Source organism: Protopterus annectens, chromosome 14.part0, assembly GCF_019279795.1.
Source record: "Protopterus annectens isolate FY-2018-M chromosome 14.part0, PAN1.0, whole genome shotgun sequence".
Lineage (NCBI taxonomy): Eukaryota > Metazoa > Chordata > Ceratodontiformes > Protopteridae > Protopterus > Protopterus annectens.
Genome location: NC_056748.1, coordinates 877,929,514 through 877,946,750, shown reverse-complemented (window position 1 = coordinate 877,946,750; position 17,237 = coordinate 877,929,514). Strand labels below are relative to the sequence as shown.

The 17,237-nt window shown below is 40.7% G+C and overlaps 1 protein-coding gene across 1 annotated transcript in view; it reads right to left on the bottom strand.

Annotated features, from left to right (window-relative positions):
* NOC3L (NOC3 like DNA replication regulator) overlaps positions 1-17,237 on the bottom strand; it is an 825,940-nt gene that overhangs the window by 408,853 nt on the left and 399,850 nt on the right. Inside the window, exon 17 of the mRNA XM_044056662.1 lies at positions 7,455-7,636. Coding sequence (XP_043912597.1) covers positions 7,455-7,636 — 182 coding nt within the window. The remainder of the gene's footprint in view (positions 1-7,454; positions 7,637-17,237) is intronic.

Sequence of the window (17,237 nt, the reverse complement as noted above, 5' to 3'; positions counted from 1 at the left end):
TCTAGAAAAGGACTATATTGGCTACCAACGAATGGATCCAAGGAAGGAGAGTACTTGGTCCTTGCTAATTCGAGAGGTGCATAGCCTGGAACAGAGGATGTCTGCACCGAAGAGAATGGTGTCGAAGTAGTCTGCGCTGCGTAATCTGCACTGATGAAGTCAGCGGCATCGAAGTCGAAGGTGTCTGCACTGTAAAAGCAAGTGTCTGCACCGATGGGTACAGTGCCGGAGAGGAAGGTGTTTGCACCGGTAACAATGACGGTGCCGAAAAGGACTGCACCGAAGAGGATATCGGTGCCGAAAGTATCTGTACCATGTAGGATAGTAACGCCATACCTGGGGCCGAAGGGGATTGCACCAACGGTGCCGAAAGAGACTGTACCTGCATGGATGGTGCCGGTAAGGGCTGTGACGTACCTGTCAGAGCCGTGTCTGCACCGGGAACTCTGGTGCCGGTGTCAATAAGGAGGACATGGCTGGAGCAATAATCAACTGGGGCGGTGCCATGTCTGGAGCTGAAACGGTCACGGGTGGCAGTGCCGAAGTAGTAATTTTCACTTTCTTACGAGTCAACTCCCTGCAACCTTTAGAGGGAGATGAAGTGAGCGACCTCAATGAGGAAGAGGGAAAATGCCTCTTACGGGGTTTAACAGGAGGGGGTGAGCTCTCCGACCCAGAGATAGCCTCACAGAAAGGAGATTTGAGAAGACCTTTCAGGATTAACTTGTTCTTTCTCTCGTTAAGAGTCCTGGTCGAAAAAGAAGCCAATCTGATGAAGTCCCTGGTGAGGAACAAAAGTGAAAAATGAATGTCTTGAATGTTTTGTGGAATAAAGCCTCTGTTTCAGTATTGCCGACTGTATTCTCATTTTTTAGCACTCTGTTTTCGTTTATTAATTTTATACAAGTACACAGTATTAAACATGTTTTTTTTATCTCCATATTGTCAAACAATAGGTTTTATTGAAGGTTTAATTATTGAGAAAATGGTGGAATGAAAGAGAGAGAACATTCCTTACTGGCTTACTTCTAGACAATGCAAAATTATCAGCAGCAGAAAATAAAATATTTGAATTAGATGCTGGGAACTGGGTGAAGGCAAAGCGCATTAGGCAGTATGTACTCTTTAGCATACACCATATGGCTACTGTTGAACTACAAAACTATCCAGAATAAAAAAAATTATACTTTATTGAAAACATTTCCAAAGATATGTTTACACTGTGCATTTTATACCCCACATACGATTAGAAGAATCTTAGCACTATTTTGAATCCCTTTAGGAGATGTATTATGTTGACAAAAACTGCCTGGCAACATATATTTTATGACTGTGGCACGTTAAAAGAATTTTATAAAAAAAGAAATTCAAACATCTGTTAAGTCACTATGGACTGACAAGTTTCAAATTTCTAAAAAATGGTATTATTTAATGATCCAAGACCTGAATGTGACAATAAGGACCTAATCGCTCTCATTTTAGTGCATTTAAGCAGCTGCTAGAAAGACTGTACCTAGAAATTGGAAAACTATATTTGTGTTGTTGGACAAGTTTTATAAAATGCTCAATCTTACATTGACTACTTAGAATATGAACTACTTCATATAATACAGAATGTTTATAACTAAATACACCTTGTGAATACTGAAAACAATTTAGTTTAGGTACAGTCAAGCCTTTTTTTGTTTTATAACGTACAAGACTGAACAAACCTAATACTGTACTTGACTGAACGTTTTTTGAATGGTACGTATGCTACAAATAACGCACATGTTGTTTACAGAAATTATTTAACAGTGATTCATACATTGGCTGGGTCTAGAGTTGCCACCTTTTCAAATGGCCAAAGTGGGACATTTTCAGGACAAACAACAGATTTTACAGGCCAACACATACCCACGGTCAGTACAAAGGATAGAACCTAACTTTTTTGCCTAAATAATAGCTTATTCTTGTAGCATTTTAGTTGCTTATTCTGTTTCTTATAACATTTAGGTATTTTAGATACAGAATAACTGTTTTATGCAACTATTACATACAATATAGGACATAATTATGTCCTACAATCTCAGGACATTTGCCATTTTTAATATTTTTTGTCAGGACACAAGTGCCCAAAGAGGGACTGTCCCTCGCAAAGTGGGACAGGTGGTAACCCTAGATGGGTCGTGTTGTTACACAGAAGGAATGTATGCAATTTGTTTTCAAGTTAAAAAGACTCAGAATTTGCCAACCTTTTAAACGTTTCCCAGTTTGTCAATGGAGGGACAAAACATGTTCTTTCAACACATACATTCCAAAATAAATTATCAGACTTGACTGCTTGATAGTTATTAACTTGCCAGGCACAAACACCTGACAAGCTCTTTTGATTGTCAGCTCAGTCACTTCTTATGGCTGTTCATTTATGCAGCAACTCCACAATATAAAATTATGAGTCAACTTCCTCCACGCTCTTTGGCATTCCATGACAAAGATTTTTTAATCTTGGCTGCAAGATTCTCTTCTTCTAACCCATCTGCCAGGTCATCATGCTTTGCTTCCAATGCCACTACAAGAGGCTTTGTGCCTGTACTATCTTTAATGAGTAGCTGGTGGTGCATGAGTGGTCTAGGCAATGCTGCTTAAATATCGTATTTGTTTGAATACAGTCCCAAACTGTGCAATCATTTAATTACTGACAAATCTTGTCTAATGATGACCCATTTCTTGTCTTTTTAGATGTTAAACTAAACCTGACATATTTTATACTGTCTTAGGAACTAACACAATAATGTCCATTTGTTGATTCAATAACATCTAGATTTCAAGATTACTGGTGGTGCTGCGGTAGCGTTGTCGCCTCACAGTAAGACGCTGTCCGGTTCGATTCTCAGCTAGAGCGTCTTCTGCGTGGAGACATGAGTGAATGGGCGTACCTTCGTTGAAGGTTGCGCGTCAGGGCTGGTAACTCAGCACGTAAAGATCAACTACCAATCATTAGCTGACCGGAGTTCCGCTGTGGCAACCCCTAACCGGGAAAAGCCGAAAGACACAAACAAACAAACAAACAAACTGACGGAGCCACTGCAGGTACCAATAAAGTTTGTTTTGTGGTGTTCTCTGGCACTAGGTACCATTACAATGGGTGACAATAATACATATCGTTTAAGTGCTTGACACTAACTGTATTTGTTGAGAAACATGAGAAAAATATTCAATCTTTCCTGAGGAATGGAAATGATGCATATTTTTGTATTCAAAAATGGGTGCCAGGAATAACTAGAAAAGAAGCAAGGCTGATTTTGCTGATTCGGAGAGATTACCAGATTGTGAAAGCAAAAGCAAGTTTTTCATAAGGACAAATATGATGGCTCCAGACATTACTCCTAAAGATGGGCATCCAGATAAAGATAATTATACAACACTTGAGTCCTGAATATGAGTAAAAAAGACATTTCATGCACTTCATGGATGCAGTTCAAAGAACAAATGGCAAAGGACTGAACTAGTACTTGCGACCTTCTACTCAAAATTATAGGAGTTATTTGTATCCCTTCTGAGCTGGGATATGGAGATGTGCTTCTTTTTCAAGTGTGTGTGTGTGTGTGTGTGTGTGTGTGTGTGTGTGTGTGTGTGTGTGTGTGTGTGTGTGGTGGGGTCAACATCATCATTTTTTTTTAATTACAGAATCTTCCTCTATTGGACTGATGATCTGGGTCAAGAGGCACACTATAATGGCAAACCCATTCACATACAACAGGAAAACCTATCTTTATTTACTAAGACATCTACTGTGACTTATATTGCCTTCTGTCCTGCTGGTGTTATTTACACTGAAGCGGTTCCTTTTTTATATTGCTGCCTTTGTTTGCCTTCTACAAAAAAGGTTAAGTGTTGGAAGAATAATTTTCAGTGAATTTCAGTAATGGGGAATAAAATGTATCCTTTACATTTTACATATTTTTACCCTTCTCCTTCAATTATCTTAATTTTCCTGAAGGTCCAAATGAACAGGATTTGTATGGAGAAATTTCTAGCAGCTGAGCTCTAACAAGTTCTGGGAGTAAGTGGGTCTTTAACTAGGCTAATCCATATAATCCAGCACGCAAAGTTGTTTTTTTGACGCTCCCTCTCTTAGACAGGCTTGGGCCTCTCAATAATCAATGCCTGCACCTATGTAGTATCCAAAAGAACCTGCAACTTCTTAACACTTTAAGGAAAGCATCGACACAGATTCAAAATCATAATTTACAATGTGCTACACCTCATTATATGCAGTATGAGGTAATAATAGTTACATGTTTTCATCTCAGCTCAATGGCACCAACACTCAACTCTAACTAGACTTTTTCTCCACATTCCACTTTTCATCTTCCCCTTCAACCCTCACTTTACTTCTGACCCCTTCTACCCTTTCCCTACCTACTATTCCTACCATTAAATTACTTCTCTTTTAATTGGAAAGTATAAATCATATCTGACATGGATAGGAATTTGGTTGCAGCTGTGTTTGCAGACTCAGAGGTGAGTAGTGACATTTCTGTCTCAAAGCTGTTGACACAACAGTACGGTGGGGGGTCTAGCATGCTTGGAGAGAGGAGCTTCAAGTGAAAGACTTGCTTTAAAACTGCCTAAATGTAAGCATCAGTGTTGGGGGGGGGTGCAGAAAAAGGAAAGCTGTGATGGCTGACAAGTTCAAATTTGAAGAGGTATACTTTAAGTCTTTCTCAAATAAGTTCAGTGAATAAAGCAGCTCATTCTGCACAAACGATGTCTTAAGCTGAAAGCCCCCATATGGTGCATACAGGAAAAACATATTCTCCACTTTGCCAAGTCAGATGCCCTGCAGTAAACAAAGACTTCCATGGGAAAGAAATACCAGAAGAGGCTCAAGTTCTTAGTCATTAAGCTGCTAGTTTGAGGGTGATCTTGGAATGCATTAGGATCACCACCTGTTTGCTGGGTATGATGTACACAGCAGTTAGAATGCTAAGCTGCTCTTCTCTGCACAACCATACCAGCCTTAAAAACAGAGAGAATCAAAGTTATCTTGTGCAAAGAAAAGCTGTTAGAATTAAACTGTTCTACCTCATCTTGCACAGATGATGACCTCAAGAAGAAAGGAAACTGGGGGAAAGGAAGTATAAAGTAGTTCCCTAGTCCTTGGAATTGAAAAGGCCTGGGGCTCCCATCTTTTCTGGAGCAGAATTGCCTCAGCTAGGAATTCATGAGGGAAGCAAGCAAGTCTATCTCAAGAATTCATAAATGTATGATCAGTTTGTGAAACCCTGTGCCTACTTTCCACTTGTGGAGTAGGTTGTCCCCACTGACTTGTCTGCTAAAGTGCTGTTTGATGAAGGGTTGACAAAGGCAATGCCAGGCAATCACTGCTAGTGGTTTTAAATTGTGAACACTTGGACTCTATGCAGAGTTGAAAAAAATGAAAAGCATATACTAAGGTTAATATCTCCTTTAAACAGACACAGTTGGCACTGTCCTGGTGGTTGCTCCTTTTCTGGGCTTTCAACATTTATATTTAAGCCACCAGACAAAGTATTATGCATCTGCGGTCAGGGTTTGCAATCTTTGGGAAGTCTTATCACACTCCCAAGATGATATATCCACTATCTGTACTCCTCCTGGACAGCAGGTATGAGTTATGATCGCCTTCTTCAGCTAGTGGAGTTCTTATAATAGGGTCTTTCAAATACCACTGACTCTCCCTCAAGGAAAGGGAGAGTCCTAAGGATGAAGACTGACATGCACTGTATGCACTCTGTTGTCAAGTGGGATTTCTCTACCATGTGTAAAAAGGAGGAGCTCAAAAGAAATAAAGGTATTTTCTGAAGAAAGGGATAGTCTGCTTTCCTTGGTGTTCAGTATTATTCTAAGAAAGATGTTCCTGTGGGAAGGTACAAGACAAGACTTCATTAAACTGATACTGATGCCCCCTCTAGTGAATCAAGAGGTAGTGTAGTCCAGTATCTTCTTTTGCTACTCCTGGGTAAGGCCCTATACTAAGTAATCACCTAGACATAAGTAAATGTGGATACCTTCAGTATGAGGTGGACAAAGTCGGAAACAAAGAATATGGTTAAAAAAAATCAGGACAGCAGTGAACAATCCAAACAGCAAGGAAAGAAAATTAAAATGATGTGACCCCACAATAAATCTAGGGGATCTACTGTGTTTCTTGCAGGCATGACTATAAAGAAAGGCATATGGTAACAGCAACTAAAGAATGGTTCCCAGAGTTAGCATTGTTTAACCTGGAGAGGATCAGGACGAGTCTCCAAGTCCCCTTTTTCTGGGCACCAGGAGAGTATGGAGTAAAACCTTCTTCTATGATCCACTAAGAAGTCGCTGTACTACAGCAGAGGACAGCAGCTATCTAGTTTAGCATAAGGTCTTCCAATGTAAGCAGATCCACAGGTATAGGTGACATCCCTGTGAATGGTGGGAATGACAAATCTGATGCTGCATTCTGAGGAAATCAGTTCCCTTAGGCAAGGTCCATGGTCACTAAACCAGTTGACTAAACAAAATACAGTCTTCCTCTTAGAAAGATTGGGAGGGGGGTTTAAAACTGGGATTCATCTTTTCAGATAAGAGTTACAGGACATTCTGCCTAACTCTACCATGTTGTCTCTCTAGCTCCTGCCAACTTTTCATTTGTTCTATTTTTTTCTTTAACTGTTCTGTATGGGACTGTTTTCTATTAAAAAGGGTCATTGCTTACGGAGAAGATTTCTACTACACTTTGGAACAGGAAAGTAGAAGAATTGTTTGGTGGTTTAAATAGTTTTGACTTTCTTCTCAAATCTTCAAAAGTTCCTGAGAATGGTCCCCAACAACATATTTTTGTTCAAGGATGCATTTAAGAGCTGGCATTTTCTATCTTCTAGTAAAGGCTGGTTTCTCAGCCATGCAGGGCTCCTAATAATTATGCTCAAGGCCACTGTTTTGTAGCCGGCATAAAAAGAATTATATTAAACCAGGCTGCATGCTTGTTGATGTTTATAGTAATTTGGGAATGACAAAAGTCCTCACTTAAGAAGTAATCCACGTACATCCCCCAACTGTCGTAAACCACCACCCTGCCACTGAAACATAAGAAACATTTAAATTAACTAATACTCAACATAAAGCAAGTGTAAACATTCTTCCCAAATCTTTCCAGTATTCAACTTCTTTTGTTGCTGGGAAAGGTGTTATTGGTAGGCACCTGTTGGATCCACCAGAAACTTTTGGGGAAGTTACAATCAATTAACACTTACAACACTGCAAAGGATGAGAAAACGTTCCCGAAAGGGATACTCACCTTCCAGCTCTAGAAGAACATGCCAAATTCAAGACTGATAACACTCTGCATATACAAATGCTGTAAAATGAATTTCCCCTACTGCTGCCCATGAGACATAGTTAATTATTTAAAATTTGTCAAGAATATGTATGTCCAGAAAAATACTCACGTGCATCAACACTCTATTTGATGCTAAAATTCCAACACTGGCATTTGGAAGAACATGCAGTGCAAGAGTAGAGAGACGCTTTATAAATGAAAGAGCACGCTGTAGTGACACCTGTTTCCTGCGTTTGGCCAGCATGACATCAAGGCACTCTAATACGATCCTGACTTCATCATTTGAAGCTCCTGTAACAAAATATCGAATTAGAATTTGCACCCTTCACAAAAATGCAATAAGTAGAAATTGATCACTACATTATAATCCAGCAATTAAACCCAAGTGTGAAATTAACAGAGAAATGTGATGCAAACTAACTCTTCAAACTGTGAAAAACATTGTAGAGTTCATTGTTATGCTAAACATTTTTTTTCATAAAAAAACAAATACATTTTATCAGAATACAGAAAAGGTTTTATATACCTTTTCAAAAATGGAATGACATCAATTCCACATAATACAATTTCTGAGTACATGTACGAGTGAAGAGGAAGCAGCAGCCATGCCTCAAATTAAATCCCAATCCTGCTCTTCTACAGAACCTGATTACAAATTACAAGCAATGAGTACATCAAACACATTATTCAAAGAAAGATGCACAGAAGCTCAAGACATTCTGAATCAGCTGGAAAATAGCTACACTGCATGCAACATGCATTTCAGAGAGAAAAGTTTAAATTCAGTTAACACTAATCATTTTAGAAATATGTTTGTATAATTTCAGAATCGTAGACATCAAAGTTCTTAGATGCTCTGCTTTGATTAGACAATGCCAAACCAAGCTGTCAGTTAAAGGATCACTTCAATTACATCAAGGTCAAAGTTTTCAGTTGCAATAATTTGAGTGGACAGTTTCAAGCAAGCTGTTAAGGAAAGGACCACTACAGAAGGCAAATGAAAATAACTATTTTAGCATGTCACCAAATAAGTTATGCACAATCCAAACCTGCCAAAAGCACAATAATGAATTACAGAAGACTCCCTCTTATCTGGTCTCGCTGGATCCAGACCGCATTAAACGAATGGCTGATTAATCAGAAAAAGCATACAAAACAGCATTTGTAGGTTATAAATAAGCTAGAATAACAGGATGTGTGTTAGTATGCATTTTTCTAATGAATATGAAGACTAAAAATCAAATGTCATTCATTATTTAACCCATAGGAAGCGGAAGTGTTGTTCTTCTCTTGTTTTTTGCTAGGGCTATGGCAGAAATTTGATGGCCGGTTAAACAGACGCAGGACAAGAGATAGTCTTGCTGTATTATTAAATTTATTTTTCTTCTATCACTGAAAGCACTCACGGGGGCAGAAATGTTGATGTGATCTTGTTTCCTGGAAAGATACTGTTTGCCCCAAAGAAAGTCAGTGCATAGATGAGGAGATTACAATGCCACAATCTGATTACAATGCCACAATCTGTCCTGTCAGATCACAGTTCCATTCACTTACAGTGGAAGCAGTGAGGCATAACTGTGAAGTTTGACAACCCACAGCAAAACTCTTCAATGATTTTTTTGCGGCTCTTGCATATCCGTTTCCACATATCTGATATACAATCTGAAAAGTTACTGCACAAGGACAAAAAGATGAGAAAATACTGCCCCTTTTTAAAAAAGATATTTTGTGAGTTTCATGCCTGTTCTTCCACCTTCCCTTCTGACTCAGCCAGTGTGATACTTATCTGGCTTGCAAAACTCAGCTAATACCTGAAGTTGTCTAAGTGACTGTCAGGTTTATTCATCATCAGAATAACAAAGGCTCAATAATTTTACAGCCTCAGTAAAAGGAAATCACGCAGCATTTCATGATACTAAAAAATCAAAGAGGTGTGAATTGTCAGCCTGAATACTTTTAAGTCCTCAGTGGGTGTGAAATAACAAAAAGAAAGCTACAGGTACCTTGTTGAGTGTGTTTTCCTTGGCAAAATAATTTGGAATGTGATAGCTGAAATGATGGAAAAGCAAGGACAACAAATTCCTAGATAAAGTGTCATGAGACTTCATTCATCCCCAGTATGGCATGCACTGAGGAAGCTGAATAGGATAGAAATGCCACAGATGTAAATAATAATGCTTTTTAATAATGTGAAAGTATGAGAATAATTATCTAGGAAGAAAGTATATTCACAGAAAAGAAATTGTGTTTGAAGGGTGATTACTCACTAAACAAATGTTCCATTGTTTCATTAACTACTAGTCAGTGCCCACTATGACAACTCCCTCAGATGACAGAATTTAAATGCAATGTCTATTCAACCATCTGACTTAATGAAAAGAATCTGTTTGTATAGTTATTTAAATCAATCAAATGAATAATCTGCCAAATCTGCAGCACTACTGCCCAACCAATTAGTCCCATAAATGCTAACCACAGATTTCATTGCTTGAAGGGAGGGGAAAACAACACAGTAAAGGTGCTTGTGTCTGTTGCTCAGTGTTGTTAAACTGACTGAAAAAACACAAGGCTGTACTCATTCCACAGTTAAGCCACCCATCCCAGAGACCTGATTCACAAGTATACCCACTACACATGAAATGATGGTATGTCTGCATGCAAGTGTGACTACACCAAGTGGCAACCTGACTATCCTTATAACTTTCAACCAACTGAAACCTGTTAAAATAGCAAGTGGCCCTCACACTTCTCAGAAAGACATCAAGTAAAAATTCCGAATTCATCATCATTCTCTCTACACTTTAGAATCATGTAACATGCTTTCAACATGAAAAAGTTTAAATTCAGTCACCACTAATGTTTTTACATACATGTGTGTAATTTTAATTGTATTCATTTGTAAACTGGATAAGCTTGCTAGACTGAAGTGCCCCTTTTCAGGAGTGACCTAAGAATACAATACGGTGAAGTCAAAAACGTGCTTGATTTTGTAAATGTTTTGGAAAACTGTGGAATTTCTATCCTATTCAGCTTTCTCAGTGCACTAAATCAAATCTCATGATTCTCGCTCTAGGAATTTGTTGTCATTGCTCTTGCATCAATTTACATATTAGAAAGTCAAACCAACACCACAAACTGATGAAAAAACAAAAATGCAGGACAAAAGCACTGCAAACACCCAGGAATCTTCAGCTATTCAGCTCTTTAACAGGAACAGGAACAAAACACAATGCCACACTGGGAAGTAAAGTAATGAGCTTTTTGTCTGGTGCAATGACCAGACTTCTTCAGACAAGTAACATCAGGCACAAAAACAATTTATATATATACATATATAAATATATATACACACACACACACACACACACACACACACACACAAAGGAACACACTTCCCTCCACCCTCGAATTAATCAATTATCCAATACAAAAACAATTAACCATGTAACTGAATTTCCAACTTGTAAAACTAAGTTAAAATCCAATCCTTAAGAACAGCTAGTTCATTCTTAGGTTCAGAGGTTCATACTAGGCTATCTGCCCTAGGGCATTTATAAACCTAGCCAGTGTGTGCTTGGCTTTCGCCACCCATTTTAAATTAATTTTGCTATGCCCTTTTTCGAGGTTAGTATACTGTGCCTCTGTCTAACAGTGACACAGAAGTGATACCCGGGGTAAACCTACTATCTCCCATCCACTCATCAAGATTCCTCTTGAAGAGAGTCAATGAGGGACTCTGCCTAACCTGGACTGGGATTTTATTCCAGAGTGAAGGGAGCCTCTGGGTTATGAATCTGTCCCTCCAGCATGTCCTATTTATTTCAGTGCTGAGGTTCAAGTCTCTCGAGCGCGTAGCTCGATGGGATTTGGATTTTCTGAGGTGCAGCATGTCCATTAATTCCGGGTTGGACATGGCTTTATACGTCAGTCACAGATCGCCTCTGAGCAGGCGGTATGCCACTGAGTAGAGCTGGAGTTTCTTTAACCGGGCAGCATATGGCATCTGTTTGAGCCCTTTGATCCTCTTGGTGAGGTACTTTTGGGGTCTTTCCAGTTGCTGCAGGTGTCTGGTAAGGTACATCCCAAAAGGAGCATTGTACTCAATTATGGGCCTGATGAGGGATGAGTAAAGAGGCACGATGACCTCCCCTGATCTAGATGTGAATCCCTTCATGATTAGGTGGGCTATATAAAATGTTTTTCTAACCACTTTGGCCACATGGTTGTCAAATGAGAGATTGCTATCAACTTGGGTCCCCAGGTCCCTAATTACTTCTTCCGTACTTAATGGATTACCACCTATGTGGTAATTTGTGGGCACTTTGTTTTTGCCAAAGGGGATGACTATACACTTTTTGGCATTTAGCTTGGGGCCATGGCTCTGGCACCAGTTGTCTGTTTCTATGAGGCCCTTTTGTAGGATGCTTGTGTTGGCTGGAGAGTCAATTATGGCGCCCAGTTTGCAGTCATCTGCGAACTTGGTCAGCCACAGTCCTTCCGTGTTAGCCTGTACCTCCGAGAAATATATACCGAACAAGAGAGGTCCCAGGACTGAGCCTTGTGGGACGCCACTTGTAACTGGTTTGGAGTCTGACATGGCTCCAGCAATTCTAACCATGTGGGTTCTGTCCTTGAGCCAGTTTGCAACCCATCTAGTGACATAGGGGTTTATATTTAAGCTGGTGAGCTTATCTATAATGCCCGAGTGGGTATTGTATCGAAGGCTTTTGCAAGGTCCAGGTAGGCTGTGTGGACCACCTTCCCCTCGTCAATGGCCTTGGTTACTGTTTCAAAGAAATCAACCAGGTTTAAGAGGCAGGATTTGCCCTTAACAAAGCCGAACTGGGTAGGATCCAGTGTCTGTAGGTCCCCAATATCTTTATTTATGAGGTCCATGATGATCCTTTCCAAAGCTTTGCAGACCAAGCTAGTCAGGCTTTTGGGGTGATAGTTTCCAGGATCCGTTGAGGCACCACCTTTGTAGAGAGGGACCACTGTTGCTGTACGCCACTCTTTGGGTACATATTCTGTAGTAAGGCTGAGATTGAACAGCAGTTTTATGTTTGGGTTTAGTTCTTCTTGGAGTTCATGTAGGACGCAGCCCGGGACACCGTCTGGTCCCATTGATGCTGTGTTTTTTTACTTTGGAGAGGGCGTCTCTTACCTGAGCATCTGAGATGTCAGGGGGGCAGCACTCTGCTGAGATAGATATTTGCCATTTTGGTGGGGAAGGGGGGGGGAGTTTGCGCTGAACCTGTCAGCTAGGATGTTGGCAATGTCTGTGGGTTCTGTGTATTTTTTGTCATTTTGGACTAATTCTGAGCATATCTGGGAATTCCCACCCAGGTTCCTAACATAACTAAAGAAAGCCTTGTGATTATCCTTAGTGTCCTGTGCAATTTTTCTCTCAAAGCTGGCCTTAGACGATTTTATGAGTGCCCGTAGTTTTTTGCTAATACTGATCAGAGATGCCTTCCATTTTTGGGATTTTGCTCTATCATGTAGTAGCTTCCTCCTTCTATTGCATAGTTTGTTTATGGCTGGGGTCCACCAGACAGGACGCCTAACTTTGGAGGATTGGGTCTTGGTTTTATTTGGGATTGCATGATCCATGGATTCCTGAAGGTGTTCATAGAATGCGTTTATAAAGGGTTTTGCGGTCTGGGACGTATTTTCCATAGGCCCGGGGGCTTTGAAGGATTCCACCTCGGTTTTGAGATGTGTGAAATTTGCTTTAGAGAAGTTTTTCACTGTGGTTTTCTGGGCAGGGGCTGGGGTCGGGATGTGAATATCTAGTGAGATTAGTTTATGGTCTGATCTTACCAGTGAGGGATACACTTCTGGTCTGGAGCACAGAGTCCCCATTTGGTGATGATCAGGTCCAGTATGTTTTCCCCTCTTGTGGGAGTGGCAACAAGTTGTTCCATAGCATTTGAGTTTATAAATTCTAGGAACCTTCGGGCTAGGATGTTGGAGCTAGAGTAATGCTCCCAGTCTATGTTAGGGTAGCTGAAGTCGCCCAATATAATGGTGTTTGGAGAGACCTTCATATTTTCCTCCAGTGTTCTCAGAAGGCCGAGTGGGGTTCCTGGATTTGGGAGGGTGGTCTGTAGCAGGCTATAAACTGGAAGGCAGTTTTACCCACTGTTAGTTGCACATGGATAGTCTCTGATGCTTCGTGCTGTGCCACCAACCTGGAGGTGTGGGTATCTTTGACAAATACTGATACTCCCCCTCCTCCTTTTGTGGTTCAGTCCAAGTTTTGGGGCCGAAAAACATGGTATGAGGTATAACCTGGTAGTGCTGGGGTGCTCTCGGGAGCCTTGAACCAGGTTTCTGTTACTGCACAGATATCAATGTTCTCCATGCTAAGGAGAGTTTTGAGTGCGTGCATCTTGAGGTTTAGACTTCTGGCATTGAGTAGCATTACTCTTAGTTTCTTATCCCCTGTGATACCTATGGAGGTGGGTTTGTCTTTTGAGCCTTGCCTAAAAAAGGCACTATAGGGGTGGCAAGAGCCTTTGCCAATATCCGAAAGCCCAGGGGTGACAGGTGCAAGCCGCCCCTAGTGAAGCATCGTGGCTTGTCGAGCATGTCATCCCAGGCAGACAGGCATTGGATCCCCTTTGAATGACACCAATACTTAAGCCAATTGTTGAAATTGATCATCTTGTCTTCATATTGTGGCATCATTTTTGGTGAGGGTAAGATGCTACTCAAGGTCAGGGTCATACCGGCCTGGGCTACATGCTCAGAGAGCTCCTCTATGTCTCTTTTCATGCAGTCCAGGGAGGTACGTCTGAGGTCATTCACACCAGCATGGACAATGACTGAGTCATATTTGTACTTGCTTTGGAATGACCTGAGTGCTTGTGTTATGTGGCGGATCCTAGTGCCCGACAGGCAGCTCACCGTGACCTTCTCCTTGTTCAGCCTGGTGAGCGGGACATCAGTGTGCCTGATGATAGAGTCACCTATTACAAGTGTATCAGGTGTGTTGTTTAGCCTTAAGGGCTGTGACTGTTCGGCACACTGGCTTTGTGAGCTATGTGTTGCACGTGTTCCGGTTTGGGGTAGCGGTTGCTTGGGTGTCTGCTTTGGAGGTCTCTGCTGCTTAGGCACATTTTTATTTAGAGCCTTCGAGTATGTTTTTGTGCGTTTATGTGTTTAGTTTCCTGTCGTGGTAGGTCTATGTGAGACTGGAATTGTAGTGAGTGTTGTTTCCTTCTCCTCCTGACTGGTTACGCCAGTACTGAGTTGAGAGAGCTTAGCCTCCAGTTTGGCTATATGGTTGCATCTCTCACATGTGTTGGAATTTGTTGGGAGGAGGAGAGGGTTGTCTGTGTACATGAGGCAGTTGTAACATTGCCTCAAGATTCCCAGATTCACCAGCTGGACCGGAGAGGAGATTGACAACTGACCTTTGGACATGCTAGAATAGTATTGGGAATTCCTTTATAATTGAAAAAAGGGCCAATGGGGAACAAAGTACTCAAGGGGAGTTTGTGAGGGTGTAGTGCTTTTAATTTTTTAGTGCTGACTTATATAATTGCTTTAGTGAGCAAGTGCCAGGCTTTAGAGTGGGAATAGGGTGTTTATTATGAGAACTAGATCAGTTCTAAGGGAAAAAGTGAAGAGCAGACTTTGTGGAGCCGAGAATGGTTTAAACCCAATTAAGCAGCTATGCGCAAAATCGCACAAAGCCGCGCTAAAGCGGGTTTTATACAGGGGGACTTGAAAGAGCTTAGAAATTGGCCCAAAACGGCCAATAGACTACCAGATTCTTGTGCTGGGAACACTCCTCCAGGGATAGATAGGCTGCTCCAAGCTCCCCACTGCCACTGGTGAACAAAGAAGCCTCCCTTTATCCAAGAAAGGAAATGGGCAACACAGGAACTTTCCAAAAGTCCAGAATACAGCAAAGCCTGTATTTGGACTACTCTAGGTCAATAAAGACGGGAAACAAGGAAATTTATTTTTTCTTTTTTGCAACAAACAGCAGGAAAATGCAATAAATATGTAACACAGGCTAGCGCACTTGAGTATGTAGCCTTCAACAGGTAAATGCAACAAACAAGACAAACTTTAAAAGTGCAGGTGCAAAAACAACTTTAAACAGTTTAAAACAGTTCAAGAAGCAGAAATACTTGCAGTTTAGCTAGATCGGACAGTCGCCCAGGTAGTAGCAGGGGAAAAAAACACTTTTATCATGTTAGCAGTCGCTCTTTTAGCCTCTCTGCTGCTAGCACCACTCTGCAGGACCACGAGGAGCTAGACTGAGTAGTAACAAGCGCACAAACCGCGCCAAAGCGGGTTTTATACAGGGGGACTTGAAAGAGCTAGAAATTGGCCCAAAACGGCCAATAGACTACCAGATTCTTGTGCTGGGAACACTCCTCCAGGGATAGATAGGCTGCTCTAAGCTCCCCACTGCCACTGGTGAACAAAGAAGCCTCCCTTTATCCAAGAAAGGAAATGGGCAACACAGGAACTTTCCAAAAGTCCAGAATACAGCAAAGCCTGTATTTGGACTACTCTAGGTCAGGAAAGATGGGAAACAAGGATAATTTTTTTTTTCCTTTTTTGCAACAAACAGCAGAAAAATGCAATAAATATGTAACACAGGCTAGCACACGTGTGTGTGTAGCCTCAACAGGTAAATGCAACAAACAGGACAAACTTTAAATTACAAGCGCAAAAGCGCGCTAAAGCTGGCTTTAAAGCAGGGGGTTAGAAAGAGATAGGAAATGGCCCAAAACGGCCAATAAGCTACAGGTCACTGGGCTGGAACCACTCCTCAAGGGACAGATAGGCTGCTCAGAGCTCCCCACTCTCACTGGTGAACAAAGAAGCTTCCTCCTATCCAAATAAGGATATGGGCAACACAGGAACTATGACACAGCCCAGAGATCAGCAATACCTGAAGACTGGACTATTCTAGTTCAGTAAAGGCAGGAAACAAGGATTTTTTTTTTTTTTTTTTTTTTTACAAAGTAGCAGAAATTAGGTACAGAAACACAGTAAATGCTTTAATTCGGCTAGCGCACTTGAGTGTGTAGCCTACCAGTTAAACTAAGCAAAAACAAACTTTAAAAGTGCAAAAAAACCTCAGAAATACAGGCATGAATGCAATAAAACAACTTTGCAGAGCTTATTTAAAGAACAGAGAAGTCTATATACACAAAAAAGCAGCTAAAATACACAAACACTTCAGATGCAGTGCAACCTAGAGCACTTGAGTTGTAGCAATATTAAGGCAATTACAGTTATAATAAATGCTCTGAAATATACTCTATATTTCCAAAATGTTTGAGAAGCACAGTCAGAACACAAGGAGGTTCAGGCAAAAAAAAAAAAAAAAAAAAAAGTTGTTTTTTTTTTTTGAAAGGGAAAAAGGAGAAACAGAAGGCCTTATCAAATGTTCTCTCTGTACAAGGTAGAATGAGCTAATGACACTAGACTGGGAGGAGTGTCACAGATCATATTTACAGTAGGGGTGGGCAACTGCAAAGCCACCAAGTATAAGAGCAAGACACCAACTGGGCGGGAGGTTGGGGACAATAGCCTACAGCCAGTAGCACTAGAGAAAGCCACAAACAGATAAAGATTTGTAAAGATACAGAATGCTTTTAACTGCAGACAAATCAGTTACTTGTGCAGATTAGTTAATAGCAATAAACTACACTCGAAGACTAAAAAGCAGACAATAAAAGTGCTATATATTAATTGTTAAAAACAATAATCTGTATAAATAATCGAAAACAAACAGGATACTTTTATATCTCAGCTAACAGCTGCGGTCAACAACTCTTATCCACTCTGCACAGTGTGTATAGACAGAAACCCTATCAAAGTTAGGGCTTAAATACCAGAACAACAACTTTTTTTTTTT